Genomic DNA, 19072 nt, shown 5'->3' with positions numbered 1-19072 from the left:
AAAAAGAGAAGTGAGGTGGGATGGAGGGTGGGGGGGTAATGGAGCTTGACTAAACCAAGTGCTTGTACATAAATTGACATGTGCAATTAGGGAGATGTACACAGTCCCCCTGGTCTGTTTAAGATCTGGAATAGTTTCCTAACAGTTTCAAGATGCCCTGTTTTGGCTTTGGTTTCAAACCTAAATCGGGTTTGACCTTGCTGAATAATGGTGCCGGTGAAGTTCCTTCTGTTCTCTTTGGCCGAAGTCCAATTCCACAGCGTACATGACGGCAAATACAGAGCAAGGTTTGGCCTCGCTGGAATGTGACGAATGGTGAAAGAAATTCTGACCTGAGCTTGAAATTCCTAACACTGGATTTTGCAAGGTGGTTATAAACACTTTTGGTTTTGGTTTCCTGTTTATATGGTGAATAGAGGTTGGAGGGGGCACTAAAACTGTTGGAGCTGAGGGTTTAGCTTGCATGCTCGCACACTCAGTCTGGAACCTCTCAAAATGAAATGCTTTGGGAAACTCTTGCTGTTTTCTCTTCTCTCTCTCTCCTTTTTTTTTCTTTGTCTGGCTTTTTCTTGGCTTCTGCTTTTCTTTCTCCAGCGCACAATGTCTTCTTTTCTGTAAACCAACACACGTTCTGGTAAGTTACCTGACCTTTATCTACATTTCACACAGGATAAAATAGCAGATTGTAATAACAGAGTGGCACATCAAGGGTTAAAGACAGCTGCCAACATCTGTAGCTGTAGCTAGCTTTTAATTGTGAGGCCCAGCAAGTGAGCGAGCAGCATGGTGGAGAGGGGGCCGGCAGGCCGCATATTTCAGCCGAGTGTTCACAGACCAGCTTTCTTTTTGCAGGACATGTGGACTCAATGACGGCGTCCAGGGGTGTACTCTGCTCCTATGAAATATTAAATGTTCTCGGCCCCTAAGTGCAGACAGACCACCTGCAAGCGCTGTGGCGTGCGGCAAGCCCGGTGATCAGATGTCCCTAAGCAACACACATGCACAAACACACATGAATGAATAAGAAAAAATTACAAGCACTCATATTCCCAAACAGGGTACAAAATACAGGAATGCACATGCTTACACTAATGGACGTAAACACATATTTTTAAAAAAAGAAAGGGGAAAAAAAGCAATGTGAAAATGGAAACTGTCAGGCTGATGTATGGAGGAGAGATTTATTCTGCAAAAACATGTTTCCTGGCTGTAACACACAGAACTGCTGCGCATTCTTGAGACTGAGAAATATGTCTTTACTGTGCTTCTCCAGTAGGTTTCTGTTCAAAGCTGTGCTCAATGTCAGCAAAAGCAGAGAACCGTGATGATTAAAAAGAGAACGAAAATAAATAAAAGAAGACCATGACAGATGCAGCATTACTTGGTATGATCATAGTCCAAGAAGAAACCTAAGCCTACTTTGAAAAGCAGCCAGGAACACAACGGGTGCTTGTTGACTGCCGTCCCCTTCAGGGCCTCGTTCATTTACACATTGTGCAGTTGGTCCTCGGCCTCCCCTCTGCTCCACCGAGACATCCATGCCTGGCCAGATGTGCAGCTGTTTTTGTGAAGCCATGAAAAAAAAGTAGCTGGTGAGCACATCTGCAAATTGAACAGTGGGGGTCGCCATTCTCTTGATTCTATGCTTTTTAAGTGAGGGAAAGGATTGCTATAGACACACTATCCATGCTACTGTGTATTTGGACTGTTCACATTATCAGATTTAACTTTACATGGTTGTGAGATAAGTTAATGTAATTAATCCTAAAATCATTTACAATCAACTAGTCATCAATTATAATTAACCAGTATCAGGGCTAGGAGAGGCATTGATGCACAAATAGAAGCAGGTCTTTTTGTTTCATGCAGTGTGGTTGCAAAATAAATCATGCATTCAAACACTGTGCTTTATGCTAACAAATAGTGCAACGCTCACTTCACAGACACATCATTTCTAAACTATTCATTCGCAGCATCGTAAATATTTTCCTTCACCTTTTTTGTCACAGTTACTTTGATAGGTCAGGTTTTTTATTTCTATATTTAGAAATCTTTCTTTTTTTTTACAGAAAAAAGGCATTAGGGCCATAATAAAGGAAAAGAAGAGGTATTGAGTGCTAAACTTTGAGGACAATTAACATAAATAATATTTTTATAAACTCAAATTAAATGTGTTGTCCTAAAAAAGTAACTATAAACTGATTATGTTTCATGCAGATCATATTTCATGCAGTTATTGAGAGGGCTGTAAAACAAATCACTTTAGTTTAAATTAGTTCATGCAATTACTAAATATGAGTTTAACCTGGCTAGCAGCATTTCCTGTTGGCTGCCACCCATCTTGTTCAGTCCTGTCTTTGAAACTTCTTTGACACTGGTGACATCATGTGGGCATTTGGTGTCAGTGAATCTTAAATCTTGCATATGTTGTTTCTTGATGTCTTGTTAGGGGACGCCAAACTCAGTGCTTCCCATGACATCATGTGACAGTGATGTGATGATGTAACTGGCTGAGTCACTCACACCCAAGGTAGCTGCTAATGGTATATAAATATATAGGATGGCAAAGAACCAAGTGAAAATACCTGTTTATATTTCTAACAAGATGCTGCAATGACATCAGTGGCAAATGCTGCTAACTTTAGCTCCAGCCTATTCAAGGGTGTGCATGTCCTATAGAGTACTATGCAGGGGCTTTAAATAAAATATAACTGCGGTGAGATATGCAACCCTTCCAACACCCACACAGTGCCCACAGTGCAGGGGCTTAAAACTACATGGACACATTGTTGAACAGCTTTGTGCATGCACCACAGGACTTCATACCCAGAGGAGCTATATTGTAATGCTCAGCTTTCTATCTGTTGCTGAGGCATTACCTTTTACCCAAGTCTCAAAGAGCATGAGCTGGCAAGTGGCAAATATAGTATATAGACTTTGCAATCCAAATTCTTTTTTAGTAACTAAGCCATGCCTGTTTGGCGTGAATTTGCCTCAAACAAGATGTTGTGTCAATGGCATAATGAAGATGTTTTTAAATAGGAGAACCATATAAGAAATATTGTAGATACTAATTGCTGTATCATAAAGGCGTTTATTTCAAAGTGTTTTGAATGAGTGGGGCAACAAATCAAACTTGTTTTTAGTTGGTCACAAGGGGGCAGTGGAGTCCTACCTGCATTATATCATCAGCCCCTGAAGAGTGCACCTGCTCTTTCTGAAATAAATGTACAGTACATGGCGTGCTCGGAAAACGCAAATAGGCATTCTATGAGGTGTGAAGGTCGACTATGTGATATTGATCAAAAACACAGAATAAGCATGGTGAGGTCATGGAAAACAAAATCCGCTGACAATAATTTGATAACAATCTGTGGTCATCTTGTGCTTGCATTCTATGATATAACACAGTAAAGGCTTGCAAAATAAATAAATAAATACCATCCTGCGTTGTTGCCGAAGTCTACAGACATTGACTTGCCCTTGGAATATATTTATGAATGAGCCTTTCTTTCCTCCTCATTTGGATAAATGTCACGAATAAACTAGCGGGCGAATCGGAGTGCTTTTGTCATTCAAAGGGAGGTAAGGCTGTCATTTAGTTGCCTTAGAGACTGCAAATCATCGCGCAGCATCTCTTCGCCCGTCCCCAATGAGCGGGTTCAGCCGCGTTTGCCGTCATCAGGGCCGGAGGCTGGATGAGCGCCAGTCAGCCTGTGCTCTGATTGGCTCTTGTCGTTAATGAGCTGCCATTGAGGATTTTTGGCTCGTGCTGAGGAGAGGTGTGTCTCTGGCTGCTCGAGTACACGCCTCTCGCATAAATGCTCCGCCACAGCTGTGGATCTGATCAGACGCACCAATTTGAAGGGCAGGCTTTTGAGACTTCGCTGAACAGTGACTTTCGCTTTGCGTGAGCATCCCGTTTTGCTTTTGTGGTAGACAAAGAGAAAAAAAAAATAAATACATAAAAAAATAAAAGTAAAGAGAAGTAAGCGGCAGCAATTAGATCCCCCAGCAGAAGTGACAGCAGGTGTGAATTCATGTCTGTATTTTCACCGCAGATATACTGGTGAGTACTCTTTTTTTTTTTTTCCGTTCGTACCTGTTTATGTGTGCTCTTTGTTTATGCATTTTCAAAATCGTAACTAATTATATGTCAGGCGCTGGATTTCTCGGCATTGCACCTGACAGATAAGAACAATAAAGGGTTTAGTTGTTTCATTTAGATTGGTGATTTCCCTTAAAATCAGCCACCCTATTTTTGTTGCTACACCCACTCATGTTTCCTTTGAGATTTTCTGTGGGGTGTTGCCCCTGAAATTGGAAATGTCACAGCACTCAGATTGGAAAACGAGAATATTCTAGGTCTCGGTCTTAAAAGAAAAAAAAAAAAATCAAATAGTTACCAGGATATTCGGTAGGTTTAGGTACTGCTCCATGCGCCAGTTTAGAAAGGTGCATTAGTCTCACTGTGCTGTCATCATTTTCAGCTTATTTCAGTCCATTTAACAATAAATGTAAGTTGATCTCTTCTCACTTTCATGCCATTGGAAGCTCCGAACATATAGGCTTACTTTGCTGTATGTGAATGTAATAGGACCTTTGTTTTCAGTTTTTGGTCTTAAATACTGAACGTGCAAAAACAGAAGTGCGCCCTATCTATTACTAATATCTGTTATCAGTGTTACATTTTACATAGCCGGCAATCAGTAGCCTACCATGACTCCAAAATTCACTCTTTGATGGAGGAATAAGGAATGTCTTTGTTTGTTCAGGCATTTTTAATTCTCTTCTGTCAAATATTTTCCTTTCTGTACAGAGGATATGCAAGCTGCTTTGAAAAAATGGTTTTGCAAGCACTGTTAAAACCTCAGTAGGCCTCTGTTTGTCTCTACCAGGAAGTTCAAAATCGACCTCTTTGTTTTAACCACACGTTGCTTTCTCGCCTGAGCTTACTTACAGTAGGCTTGCGCTTCTATCTTTTGTATGTTACTGCTGTCAGAAACCTTCACTTCTTTAGTTTTATCAGAGTGGTGTAACTGTTTCAGAGTGCAAAACAAGATTGTTATGCTGCACTGAAGTCTGTGCCATCAAGAAGGCATTTCTCTCCCAAAATGCCATCATCTTGTATAAAATACTACATCACATATAAAGAGAAAAAGATCTTCCATTGGTTGGGTTTCTCAAACTATTCAATATGAGTAAGCACTTGGCAACAGTGTAAAGAGATAATTTTCCACATACATCGCAGAGGACACTGATATATGATGTGTTTTCAGTGATGGTCAGCCCACAGGAATCTGGATTCAACTCATTTGTTCCTGCTCACTTCTGGGGGTCCTACTCATTGAGCCCCGCATACCTGCAGAGCTGGGTGACTTGGGTGGTGGAAAGCACAGCACTTGGCACTGAACGTCATCAGCTTCGCTCTGTGTTTGCCACATTGCCTTAGATTTATGATCGTCGTCGTCGTAGTAGTAGTAGTAGTAAGGACTAGCGGGGGTGTTCAGAGGGGAAACAATGTTAATAATGCAAGTTTCACATTCCTCTTGTGGAGTGAGATTGTTGCAAAGACCATTTGGGCTCCAGTCAGTGTCACTACAGAGAAGCAAGGAACTAGCATGGAGCTAGCCTCTTTGTAGTTCAGGGACAGGTGAATAATGGAAGATTTTTGACAGCAGTTGGAAAGGCTTTCCTTTAGAAACCCAAAGAAGTTCATGTCGTTTGTATGTGAAAAGGCTCCAACGTAAGGTCAGCGTTGTTAAAAGTAGAGCAGATTTGGTACAGCAAGCGCTTTAAAGAGCTATGCTTGAACCCAGCAATCAACTAATTAACTGAATTGCTCTAAACTTTGGACACATGGTCAAGAACATATTGGACCGTAGTGGCTTCGTGATGGTACTGGCTATCTATCTGTGGCCTGTCTCGCTGAGGCATTAGGAAGCTGGCAGGACCAGGTATGCATTAGGCTGACTGGGTCAAGAGGTAAGAGATTAACTGCCATCTGCACCACCAGCCCCACCGATTAATCATTGAGGTCATGTATCTTTAATGTGTTTCTTGCTTACAGAAATAGGCGGTCTGTTCCTTAACTCTGTTAAGGTCACATGTAAGCGTGCGACCTTAACTCTGTTAAGGTCACATGTAAGCGTGCGAGTTGCGGTCATGCTGAATGCATCTAATCTATACCACTTGGTTGCTTGGATAACTTCTGCGTCCTCTTTGAGAGGGGCATGTCGTTGATCCCTCCCTGACACTTGAAGCAGTAATTCCAGGACTATTGGTGCATGTTTGTTTCCTCCCAGGTTGACTTGTTACTCGTGCATCCCTACTTCCTCCTCATTGTGCCCCTTTGTGTTTTATTAGGCTGATGTTCTGTTATTCTTAGCTGAGCAGGATGTTTATAGATCCCCGAACAGAAATATGACTGGCAAGTCCTAAGTGTTTATCTTTCTTTTCCTTCTCTCCCTCCCTTTCCCCTCTTCTCCTCCTGCTCAGGTCTTCACTGTCATCCTTCTGTCTCCACCTCTGCTGTTTTTGCATGTCTGCCTCACGCTCCTCTGAACCCCACTGAACGATGATATTAAAGAATAACCTGAGCTGACTTTTTTCCCCCATCCTAAACCTTGCATATCCCTCAAGCCTCCTCAATTTATTTCTGGATATCCGGCTATTGTTTCTGGCCAGTCGTCTCACAAGCGCAGAAAAGGTTACTTAACAGTGATTCAGACGGAAGCTTTTTAATTTTAACATTTTCAGAGCCATTGTGCACCCTGCTATGATGGCAGTCTTTCTTCCTGAAACAACAAGAGGTTGTGTATATTTAGGGATGGAAAAATTGATTATTTCTATGCCCCAGGGGTTTAAAGATCTCAGACTGTCTCATATCTCATGATTCAGTCCCCCTTGTTAATAATCTCATCTTAATTTAGGTTACATAGAAACTGCAGTATGTGTATAGGTACATGTGTTACATTCAAAAGTTGACAGTACTGATTAAAGGTTCAGATACACAAAGCGGAGACCTAGAAATCCTGGGTTGTACCAGGGATGAGTGAATGATCTGAGTGCTGTTCTAGCCTGTGGCTCTCTTACCTTTTTAATGTTAGGTGTTCTCACTACAAAATGTAATAAAGTTCTTGTGGGTTGGTGTCATCTTGACAATTTCCCAAACAAAAACAAAGGTCAACAATAAAAATTCTTCCATTCAAACAGGGAGGTTGAAGCAATGCAGAGGGGATTGTCAGGACGCTGCGCTTTGAGTGAGTCATGCATGGAGATAATAAGCCAGAACTGTACTTTACGCAGAAATTCCACATAATATATTCCATGTAATGGCAGATGAAGTGAAAGTCAGGGTTTGACAGATTTGTTTTTAGAGAGACTTCAGTTTTTTTCCCTTATCAAGATATATTTATTTCTTTAATAAAATATGATGTCTCTGTCAGAGAATTTGGCAGATCTTTAAAAAAAAGAAAAATTATACCATAATACCATTTTCACCAAAGCCTACCTTTTAAAAAAATATAATTTTCATGCTTCTGATGCATCTAAAAATAAACCCTCCTTCTGAATTTCTGATTTTAAAGTAGGTTAAGTGAAGCCCACACATCTTGTCCCAAAAAATAAATAAATAAGCAAGCCCATCAAACTGGATAATGTGAGTGAGCTTCTTGGCATGCTCTATTTTCTTTGTCCTTTTTAGCCAGTGACCACACAAACCACAAGCCTGTGGCCACTGACCACTAGGCACCAGGCTTTAAATAGAGAGCGTGAGAAGGCCGCTCAGCATCTTGTCTCAAGACAGCATCTATGCGAGTCTTGGGACCTGCTTTAAGCGTTACTGCGACAATGCTGGATAGTGAATGCACTGAGCTTGGATAAACAACCTCTTGCTACTTTCATCTAAAATGGAAAGTTTGGCCAAGCTTTGATGGAACTGAGTGCATCAAGTTCCTCCCCAGTCAAATACCACAGCACGCCCCCAGCACACTCTCACAATGACTGTTCTCTGGTTGCTAGCGCAAGAGCAAATCACTCTGTATTGAGAAACGGCCACCTTATGCAAGCTGCATCATGAGCTCTGCAGCTTTGCAGTGCATTAGCAAAGCAGACGGACTGGATGCGTGTTGTGTTGTGGTGGAGATGTGCAGAGTATAAACAAAACTCAAACATCAGTAGGAAAATAGATCAACCATAACTTTCAGACCTGGGCTGCAAATAGATGGTTTGATAAGTGTTTCTCTCTCTCTTATTGGCATGCTTGTGTTAGTTATTATAGCCTTTGAACTTTTATCCGTTTATCTTCACTGTATACAGTCTGCGCAGTAGTATGCCATACAAAATACACGGGGATTACATTATTATTGATTAGAAACATTTGGATAATTCAACACTATAAATCTTCTTAGTGTTTTTTTTTTTTTTTTTCTCTGCAGATGCCGGGCAACTGTGCTATGATTGTCACTGTGTCTAATCACATTGCCTGTCTTCTTCTTTCAACCCTACAGCCCAGTGTTTGTGCCCAGCCGAGATATGACTGAGGTGATGATCAACAGCACCCCCATGGAGGACATGAGGCTCAGCCCCAGCAAGGACAGACTCTCCTTCCAGGTAGGACACACATGCATGCACAACAGATAAACAGCACTTCCTTCCGAATTCCCAGCCTGTGCCTTTTTAATGCAGCATTGTCATTTCATACCTGCTTTTATCCATTTATTATCTTGAATCTGAGTATCATCTAATGATATAGTGATTATTTTCTTTCTTCCACCATTACGAGCTAAGCAAATATTTGAATTTTTACAGATAAAAATCTGTGTTTTAAGATAAAGCAAGAATGCCCACCTAGATACTGAGATTACGATGATAAGAAAGCATTACAGCTAAATTGCACAGCCCTTGTGTTGTTTGTTTCTTTAAAATTCTAATATGTAATGGAAAGGACATTGCAGATTATAGTTGTTACAACTTCAAAGTCTGTCTATCCGACTGACTTATCCGAGGTCTGCACATTCAAATGATCCGAGGTCCGTCACAAAAATAAACCCTCAACAGATTAGTGTTTTTAAAAGCGGCTATCAGGTGGTCTTGACAAGTTGTAGCCAAAGGCTTTGTTTTGCTGTCAGCTGAGCAGGGTCATCTTAGAAATGAAATTATTTGAATATGCAGCTGCTTCATTATTTTACTGTCTAAAAATTAAAAGGCTTTCTGTCAATACTCTACGGGAGGGAAATTAACATGAAGATGGAATACTTATCAAAGAGGTCGTCTCCTGTTAAGTTCATTTTGATCATTTAAAACTTTATTATAGTGTCGAACTGTGTGTTCGGTGCATTTATAAACCTTATAGAGCTGTGTGTGAAGACTATGACTCAGAGAGGATGTAGACTGACCTAGAGGAAAAGGTCCGCTTCCTCTCCACTCAATTCACACCACAGCTGTGAGTCTGTCTGAGAGGGGCCAAGAGAAAAGGAGGGTGCCAGTGTGTCATTCCCTCACTCTTTCTATCCTTATCCGGCCCAATGTCCCAGGATCTCCTTAGAGAAGCCCTGTATGAACTGGTGATGCTCCATCAGTAGCTTCCACTATTATGAGTTCCTAGGACTTGACTCTAGTAACCATGGCCATGGAATCCCAGATGCTATTACAAAAGCTACTAAAATAAATATGAGCTATGATACTAGATGGTGAAAACTGAGTAGATGTTGACTTTCTGAATTATCACAAGGCAATGTCATGATTCAGGCATACAGTGCCTCCCCTCCACAACTAACCACGCTAGAAGAGCTTAAAATAGCCTACATTGTGCCTGGGTGATGTGTCTTCACTTCCTGTCATTGGAAGTGAAAGTGATTACATGTGTTAGTTAGGGGTCCGAAGGCAAGGTCACTCACTGCCCAACTCCCCTTGGTGCTGACGCACAGTGAGGATTAGCGATGCTGGCCAGAAATGCAGATCGACTCAAGCATTACACATAAATACGGATCTGCATGCACACATAATTACATGGCATTTACTTGGCACAGTTTGTTATGCACCTGGGTTTGAAGAATGTAAAAAAAACAAAAACGACTAATGGACACGTACAACCTTTTATAACCTGAGAGATTTTCCTCGTTTGCTTTTTTCCTCCCTTCTCATCTGTCTCCTATGGAATTCATGGAGACTTTGACACAGCTGGATCTCCTCTATCTCTTGTCTCACTTTCTCTCCTGCCCCATCTAATGCTTTCTTTCCACTCGGCTCTGTGCCCAGACAGCGACATCGCCCCCTTTACCCCACCCCCCAAATGTCTAGGAATGAAATATGCAGGTCTAAAAATATTCATCCACTTTATCCAAACAACAGCAAAAAAGAGGGGGGAAAACTGCTGTTCTTGGACCAGGAGTGGCAGGCTTTTTTCCCCTGGGCCATTCCTCCTGTTCCTGAGAACAGAGAAAGTCGGAGGTTGATGTCAAATCTTGCCAGGACAGGGAGTGCGTGTAATCTCTGTTGTCAGTCTGTCTCTCATGCCCTTCAGTTCAGATCCAAATATTTTAGTGTGACACTCCACATTTATCAGCATACATGGATTTGCAGATAACCCAACAGATTTTGTGTTCTTTCCAAGGAGATTTTTGACTTTACATCCACAGAAGTGTACAATATTCAAAAGCTGACTGTTACAGAGATAGGTTTCCTAATTATGCACAAATCATGTCGCAGTGATATTTTACTCACTCACACTTATTTTTTTAACTCTTGGTTTAAAATGATATGATTATGCTATTGTATAATCCTCCGAGTTGCGGGTGACGTTCATAAGCGGCTATGAGCTGCTTGGCACAATTCCTTCCAAGACATTGAGATTAAACATGAGGCAGCATTTATCCTAAGTCCTGCTAGAGATGCCTCATTTACCCATACAGACCCTTGTGCAGCATCTATGCAGAAAGCTGGTATAACTGAAGGAATGTGGGTTGGGCAAGCACAGGTATGCCACTGGGATTTTAATCAACCCGTTCCTATCGCAGATGTTTAGTCTTCGCATCACTTCCTCCTTCGTTGCAGCCCTATAGTGGTGCCTGCAACACTTGCACAAGATTCAAGTTAAGTTGTAGGAATCCAAAAGCCTTGCTTACAAATAACGTTTTTGGGGGGGATAGCTGACGCTCCTCTACATTTTAGAGCCCAACTAGTATCCCCGTTCAGCTAATGACAGATTAATAACCATTTGTGTATTTTCTCTACAGATATTCCCAGACCCCTCGGATTTTGACCGCTGCTGTAAGCTCAAAGATCGCCTCCCATCCATTGTGGTTGAGCCGACAGAAGGAGAAGTTGAGAGCGGGGAGCTTCGCTGGCCTCCAGAGGAGTTTTTGGTCAGTGAGGAGGAGGAGGACGAAGAGGAAGAAGAAGAAGAGGAACAGAATAGCAACATTCAAAATGGACAGCCAGCACAGAACTCGCAGCACTAGAGGCTGTGTTATAGCACCCATACACTTTCTTCTTTCTGATGGACTCTCCCGTTTCATACACTGGTTATACTTCACAGCAGCACTCCAGTTCACTCAACTGACAGACGCCGTCTCGTTTCCCATGACACCAAAAAAGAAAAAAAAAAAATCACTCCACGCGAGAAGCAATATGCACACATAAACACACTTTTATGACACCGTAACTTATCCTCCTGGACTGCAAATCAATCAAAAACAGACTTGGAAGAGATCAGACAATGCACACCTCTAACCTTCACCTACTTCTTACCACCGTGTGTGTCTCGGCCCAGACCGGATGTCCTGTTGGACAGCGGCAGCTCAGTGCTCCATGGACAGGTCTTGCACTGCAGGATGCTACTACAGCTCTGTACCTAACTTCAAAATGGCTGGCGTCATGACCCCAGAGGCTTCCTACTTGTATGCAGAACTATTGTGGTACCCGTGGGAATTATTGTACAGTACACTGTCCATGTTTGTGTTCAGAATCTGGTTTGCTATATTATTATTATTATTATTATTGTAATTGCCACTGCTGTAGACTTGTCTGTTCTGGAGAAGCTGAAACTTTGTGACTTGTCTGTTGAATGGGTTTTGTGCAAAATGTTGTTGGGAATGTTTTAGTTTTGGGTTTGTTTGGTTTTTTTTGTTTTTTTTGTCCTTCACTGTCAGCCATTTGCATTTAAAAAAAAAAATTAAAAAAAATGGGGGGAATAGAAGTGTTGTGAAAATCAAAGAGGTGAAAATGGTATGCATGATAAATATATATGGGACGAGTTCATTTTTACCCGTTATGTACCAAAGTCAAGTTATGCTATGATCCCCCTCATGACACTGGCCTCCTGAAAGCCTTATGATGGACAGTATTTTGATGATGCAGCAAAATGATCTGACTGAGAACAAAAAGTGTCACCGACGGGCTGCTGTTTAAAGAGAAAAGCTGAATAAAGATGGGAAATGTTAAATTTTGAAAAGCACTTAATAAAGCAATGTACAGACCCAATGAAGGATATGTAAATACTTGTTTCTAGTGAGCCGACCCCCGAGGCCTTGTAGTGCACTGATCGTCTTTTCTTTTTTTTTTTTTTTCTTGATTTCTTTGTAACTTTTTAGAAAGACAAAGTCTGAGATTCACTCTGAGCTGTACACATTTGATTGTCTTTCCCAGTCTTCCTCTTTTGTTTTTTTTTTTTTGTTTTGTTTTTTTTAAAATACAGCCATACTTTTGAAGCAACACCATGAAGTACAGGTTGTAGAGAATTCGTACTGTGGGCCACAGTTTGCAGAAGTAATCTTTGTTCACGTCGTTCTTGGAACTCCTAATGTTTGCCAAAAGCTGTTAATATTGTTACTGGTTCTCTGGCAGTAATGTGTCAGTTTATTTGCCTACAGTGTTTCTGTGTTCTTCTCCGCTCAGTCATCATGACTTGGTGTATGTGGGGTCAGTTTCTAACTGTTGTAGAAGCATGTCTGAGATATTGTCTTTGTATTTTCTCATTTTGTGGCATTAGGGCTGTGTACAGAACATCTCTCTCTCCTGTCACCTGCAGGTCCCACATTGTTTTTGTAAAGCTCAGGGAGATAAGCCGCCATTTTTCTCTTGTTTTTTTTTGTTTGTTTTTTTCCCTGTTATTTTTGTATTTAGACCACTCTTCTCAGTGACTATTACAAAGGCTGTAAATAAACATTTGAATTTGCTATCCAGCTGTGTGAGTCTGACTTCCATGTTTACAGTACAAGTTAATGGCTGTTTTTAGAGGGGTAGTCCTCCAGCACATTTGAAGTATCTTCCAAGAGACTTTACTTCAGTGTTTACTTACATTCTCTATCTTAACCCCTACCCCCCTTCTCTCCATTCACTTCACCTGCAATGGTTAGAGAAAAGCAGTATTACTTCCTGCTTCGCATCATTCGCATACAGAATCTCTTTCTCTCTCTCTACGAAAACAGATGCATGTATCAAATATATGTGTGTGTGTATATATAGAAGCGAGAGCAGGCCGCATGTTACTTCCTGTCTACAGCTTGCACACAGTGTTACACCTAGTATAAGCAAAACCTCATTCCTGAACACTGAACCGATTTCATTTTAAGTTCTTTAAAAATCTAGTTATTTTTTAAATGGTACGTTTAAAATAAGGTGGTGCTATCCAGCAGTATAAAGAACGATGGGTTTCCCTGCCAGTTTTTTTAAAAGACTTCACCATTTTCTGCAAAATTAAGGATAGAACGCTGTCTTACCCCGAGGAAGCACTACTCATAAACACTCTCTAGAATTAAACGAGACTAATAAAATGTGGTTGAGTGGAAAAGCTATAACCGGGAACTGGGGGGGAGTTAAGGGACTAAGCAAAAAGCTTTCTGATCACTGTTACAATGGAAACTTCTCAGGTGATTTGCTGCCATGTGCTCTATTTGTGACCCCCGAGGTCAGCTTGGATTGCCTGGTACTGGGAATAGTTCATAAGAGTTGCTGCAGTAGGCCCTTTGGGGGCCAAGGGCCTCATATACTGGCCAAGGTGGTACTCTTGGGGCCTTAGGGTCACTTCCTGGAAATGGAACAATGAAAGGTCATTTTGTCCCGCTTCCTTCTTCCTGGAAAAAAATGGAACATAAAGAGTTATTAATACCCCCCAGCTGATAATGGTGGTCGGCTGCAGAATGTGTGTGTCTGGCCCAGGAAGCCGCCGCGTCTGGTTTTGAATAGACTAGAAAATGAATGTCCTTTGTGACATTCTTAATAGCTGTTTCTTGATCTCAGTGGAAAAAGTCATGAGATCATGGAAAGAAGAAATTACAAGAAGTTAAATAAGGATAACTACAGCCCTTGGGGAAGCTGACTGAACTTGCATCCAGCTACGCAATCATATGACGTCAGCCAGAGACCTCTGAACTCCACGGCGTCCGTCAAATATTGCTGAAGAAAGCAATATACTTCAGGTTTAATAAAGAAAGGTCCTGTGTTTTTGAGGTTAAGGGAGATATGAAAGCGGGCCCTCCAGCATCTTTCCATGGAACTTTGACATTTTGAGCAGTTCTTATTTTCAGCTCTTTTTCTTCAGTCACTTTGTAGCCGATTAACTCAGTAAAGAACGTTTGAAGTTAGACTTTTTGCAACCCTGCAAACTGTATTTGTTTTTCCCCCTTCAAACCTAACTCTGAAAACCAAACTGAGACAAGAAAATGGCAGAACAATAAAGTTATAATACTCTCATCAGGACAAGTTAAGATCTGACTGCAGGAATGTTTACCTGTAACACCTTAAAATGTTCCTTGAAACAAGTTCAAGCTGTTTCCTCATTCGTGTTTTTTTTTTTTTTTTTTTTTTAATAATGCTGAAAAGTAAGAAAGTGAAAAGACAGGACTTAACACCATTTGCATCAGATGTTTTTGTTGTGTTGCAAAGCCACTGTGAATTAAACCTATCACTAAAGACTTCTACAGCACACCAACATTTTGCTTCCTGAAAAAACAGTGAAAACTCGGCTCTAACTTACTCAGTTATGTTGTTTTTAGGTAAATTAAAGTAAATGTTTCCCAAAATGTGCATCATTTCTAAGCATACTTTTCTATTAAATTTAACTGTGGCCTGTATGAATTTAACTACATTCATCTTATATTCAGTCAAAGCTTCTTCACACTGTAAATCTTTTTTGCTAACTGTAGCGTTTGTGGTCAGAGGTGACAGCATTCATTTTGTAAGATGACTGCTCGGTCAGAGTCACTGAGAACTCTGGGACATGGGGGGGGGGGGGGGGGGGGGGTGTCTAGCACGCCATTGTTGGCATGAGATGCAGTATCTTTAAAAGTGTGTGAGAGCGTGTGTGCCTGGCTGTGTATTAAAACTGCTGTCAGAGTCCTCCGAGTGAAGTCACTGATAGCTCTTCTAGCTCATTCTTGGAATTCTTTCCAATGGAAACAATCCCATCGCTGATCCCGGTGTGTCAGCAGAGTTTGACCTGCCAACCCCTGAATTTGCCTCGACTCCCAGCTGTAGTCCACTGTTTCACTATCACTCCTCTGCGCATAAACTCACAAGAACCCCTTTTTTATTTCCTAAAACATATCATTAAACAAAACGCTTCCCCTTTATGCAACTTTAGATTTTTCCCTTTTTGCTCCACTTTGATTGTTTTCTTGTTCTTTCGCTATCCCGTACTTTTAATCTATTCTGTTGTTCCAACAACATTCCCATACTTACACAACAGTAGACATGCTCTCTGCATTCCCACACTTCAGGTTTTGTTTCATTATAAACAGTTCCCTTGCTATTTTAGTGCTGCAACCTTACTCTGTAAGCCACTGAGTTTTATTCTTTGTGTTCATGCATAACTGTGCCTCTGTGTTTGTGCAAAGCTTGCAAAGGGGTGCAGGGGCTTGAAGGTTTTATGTACAACTGTGTCTGTTATTATGAGCTCCATGTGCGTAAGGGAAAGATTCTTTTCCCATGGTTCCTCAAGTGTGAGAAGAAAGTAGAGCTCTCAGGACATGAAGCAAAAACTCAGATAGTTATTTATAACCTGTCTGGAGTCGGCCTACCAAGCGTAGACACATATCTGGCACTGTTTGCGAGGGAAGAGTTAGAATAAGATACATGGATAGGGATGCAAACAAGAAGGGGGAATTAAAAGGTTAAGGAGTCAGGGGGGTAAAATGAAGGATGAGGAGGAGGGAGAGCATAATGACACCTGCGCCTTGACATTGCTAAATCATAGGTCAAAGACCTTTCATCTCTCTTGGTGGCCAATCTAAATAAGGCTCAGTGAGATTAGGTAAAAGGCAACCATAGTAAAAGTGACAACTGTGATTTTGTTCAGCGCCATTATTGCCCAATAAAATGTAACCAATGTACTTTCCAAATTACACTACAGCACTGATACATGTGATAAACCAATCGAGAACAAAACATCATAAATTGCTATTTGAAAGATATCCTGCATCCCTGCAAAGATAATCCGCTCTCTGAAACTCATCAGACAAGACATAATGCAACAGTTGGACACACAGCTAAAAGCCCAGAGGACTGATGAGTCAGAGCACCCTGGGACTGAGCTCTCTGTTTAACAGTGATGCAAGGTGCATCTCAGTTTAAAGCTTTTAAAGCTTTGATCAATACAAGACCGCTGGCGTCCACTTTGTGTCGGAGTTTTGTGCGTTAATGTGCTAAGCCACAGGCTGCTGCTATTCCATAGAGATCAGAGTGGAAAAAGTGAGGACAGAGAGACGGGGACATGGAGTTAAACAGACAGAAAATAAAAATGGAGTGACAGCGTTGTGTGTGCCTTGTTACAGATGTAGAGCTGAGACGTGTCAGTTTGTAGAGGAAGAGAAGTGAAAGGGAAGAGGATTTAGATCTAACCCTCTTTGAAAAACCAAAAAAGCGCAATAGGTCATCAGAGGCAAGAATGTTATATAAAAAAAACAAACCAAATGTTTTTTTTTTCTTTCCAGTAAAACCTCATTAAAGGGCTATCAATAGATTCTATTTAAAATAAACCAAAACACAGCGTACTATGCCTAAAAAGTCACTCTCTCTCCCACATGGACTTATGTAAGGGGAAAGGCATGTTTAACTTAAATCAGTGTTGTTGCTCATGTCGAGCGTTATCAGTCAGTTTGGTCATAACTTTCGCTGTAAAAAGGAAAACAAAGGTGAATTACACTAACTACACTTACCTCCCAAGTTGTCTTTTATCAGCAAACAAGTGTTTGTGTTTTAACTTTTCCGTGGATTAAAAATACTTGAGCTCTCAGATAAGGGGAATTCTCTTAGGGAATATGTTTGGGAGAAAATGAGCAAAATTCTTTTGCTAAATTTTCTTAAACAACCGTCATCAATCTTGTGGAGCTGCCGCTTTTTATTCGAAGGTGAGCTGCCACCAGTCTGAAAAAACACAACGTTTTTCCATCGTCCTCTGAAGTGATGTAGCTGACCCTTGAAAAGTTTATACTGATAAAGCCATGCAGTTCAATTAGTCTCTCAGATAGAGTGCATGCCACAGGGAGCAAGTCATGGAAAAGTCTTGAGTTTAACTAGGTGCACTCTCTCCTTTACGCTGTCTGTCAGTCCATCTCCACCTCACTCCCCATGCGTGCACACAGAGTAGGCTGCCGTGTGCATGCTCTGACACACTAAGACGCATCGACCGCTCTGTGCACACACATCCCTCAATGCTGAGGTAATTTGTATTAGTAGAACAGCCCATAACTGTGGGTAAAAGAAACAAATGACATATGCAAAGATTTACACTACTTTAAAAGGCTGCGTTGGAGGACTTGAGATGTATATCATCAGTACCTGAATGACGTCTGATATATGACTAACAGGAATCCTGCTGAAGAACAATTTAACATAAGTAAAAGGTTTTAAGCTCTGAAGAGAGAGAGAGATTTAATGTGCACAAAGGCAGTTACCTATGGAAACATATCTGTTCAATGAACATTATTTGAATTTAAAGAAATTTAGACCACTGCGAAGGCTGCATATCTTGAAAGAAAGCCTGATCCAGCTTCAACCAAGAGCCTGAAATGATTGAACTTCTGAGTGTGCTCTGTACTTTCCCTGTTTATTGCTAACCAGTTTTAATGTTTAAAGGAATTGTGTTTTAATTAGTGAAATCAAAACACAGGGTTTTCCGTTGGTTATTTCTGCATAACTGTTTACTTTTAAAATGATCTGTTCTTACCCTTTGTTGCCTGTGACTGCTGCTTTGTTAATGATGCACTGACCTCTCAATGCGTTATGATGAGGACCTGTACAATAGATAATGAGCAAAATGTTTAAATATGCATTGCATGCTTTTCTATTAAATAGTTGAAGCAGCTCACCCTGGGCAAGCAGCAATAAAAAACATTTCAGACCTTTTCATTAATTAAACCATAATACTGCTTAAATTATATATGATGAATAAGCGTAAAATGCATAAAACCATACTGTGCACAAAAAGTACTTAAGTACTTCTTAGCTGGATTTTTCTCTATTGTCAACTACTTTCTTTTTGCACATCCTACGACTTCAAAGGTGCAAACTAGTTCGACTGCTGCTAAAAATATAAGAAATGTGTCAGTGAAAGTCACTATCAGCTTGCGAAATCTACGCTGCGTTCTCTATGAGGGCTCTCCTTGGCAAAACCTGCTCCACATGGCACAGGTCTGCGGTTTTGAGACCGTCATTTTCCTTAATGAAGCTATCCTGTGCAAACAGCACCCCCTGTCGACTCCTGTCTGTAAAGACAGGTGAGAGGTAACAAGTTGAGAGGTCGGCTTCAGCTAGCTAAACGTTAAGGCTGATGCTGCAAGTTTGTGTTTTAATAGTAAGTAAATGCTTTCGTATAAAGTGAAGCTGCCTCGGCTCCGTAGTTAGAGCAGCAAATACTCCACAAAACAAAGCGGGTGCGAGGCAGTTTCAGCCGGTGTTCTACCGGCGCCAGCTCTCGTGTTCTGCCGGAGCTCCTCTTGCTAATGTTTGCTAGTTAGCTAGCTGCTAGTATGTCGCAACCCAGCGTTTGGACTTACCGGAGCTAACGTGACTAGCACACTCGCACCGATCGTTGATTGTGAAGGATAAGCACGAAAGGTGGGTATGTTTAAAT

General features: G+C 41.1%; 2 protein-coding genes and 1 long non-coding RNA gene across 5 annotated transcripts in view; 2 read left to right on the top strand and 1 right to left on the bottom strand.

The window, feature by feature from the left end:
- Positions 1–297: 297 nt before the first annotated feature.
- The window catches only part of LOC102788748 (uncharacterized), a 19272-nt gene continuing 497 nt past the window's right edge, over positions 298–19072 (bottom strand). For both annotated transcript variants that reach the window (XR_437183.3, XR_437182.3), the window contains exons 2-5: positions 18167–18233; positions 1420–1558; positions 836–985; positions 298–612 (exon numbers count right to left, since the gene is read on the bottom strand). This is a non-coding gene — a long non-coding RNA (uncharacterized LOC102788748). The remainder of the gene's footprint in view (positions 613–835; positions 986–1419; positions 1559–18166; positions 18234–19072) is intronic.
- lbh (LBH regulator of WNT signaling pathway) lies at positions 3827–12685 on the top strand. The gene is made up of 3 exons (XM_006798426.3): positions 3827–4069; positions 8511–8613; positions 11238–12685. Exons 1-3 carry the CDS (start codon positions 4041–4043, stop codon positions 11460–11462), a joined length of 357 nt encoding a protein of 118 aa, XP_006798489.1. The 5' UTR covers positions 3827–4040; the 3' UTR covers positions 11463–12685.
- Positions 18720–19072, top strand: part of lclat1 (lysocardiolipin acyltransferase 1) — a 16842-nt gene continuing 16489 nt past the window's right edge. For both annotated transcript variants that reach the window (XM_006798427.3, XM_006798428.3), the window contains exon 1: positions 18720–19056. The gene's annotated coding sequence lies outside the window, so the exon portion shown is untranslated. The remainder of the gene's footprint in view (positions 19057–19072) is intronic.

Source organism: Neolamprologus brichardi, chromosome 19 (assembly GCF_056152115.1).
Source record: "Neolamprologus brichardi isolate AB-2024 chromosome 19, ASM5615211v1, whole genome shotgun sequence".
Taxonomy (NCBI): Eukaryota; Metazoa; Chordata; class Actinopteri; order Cichliformes; family Cichlidae; genus Neolamprologus; species Neolamprologus brichardi.
This window is presented reverse-complemented; position numbering and strand designations above follow the sequence as displayed.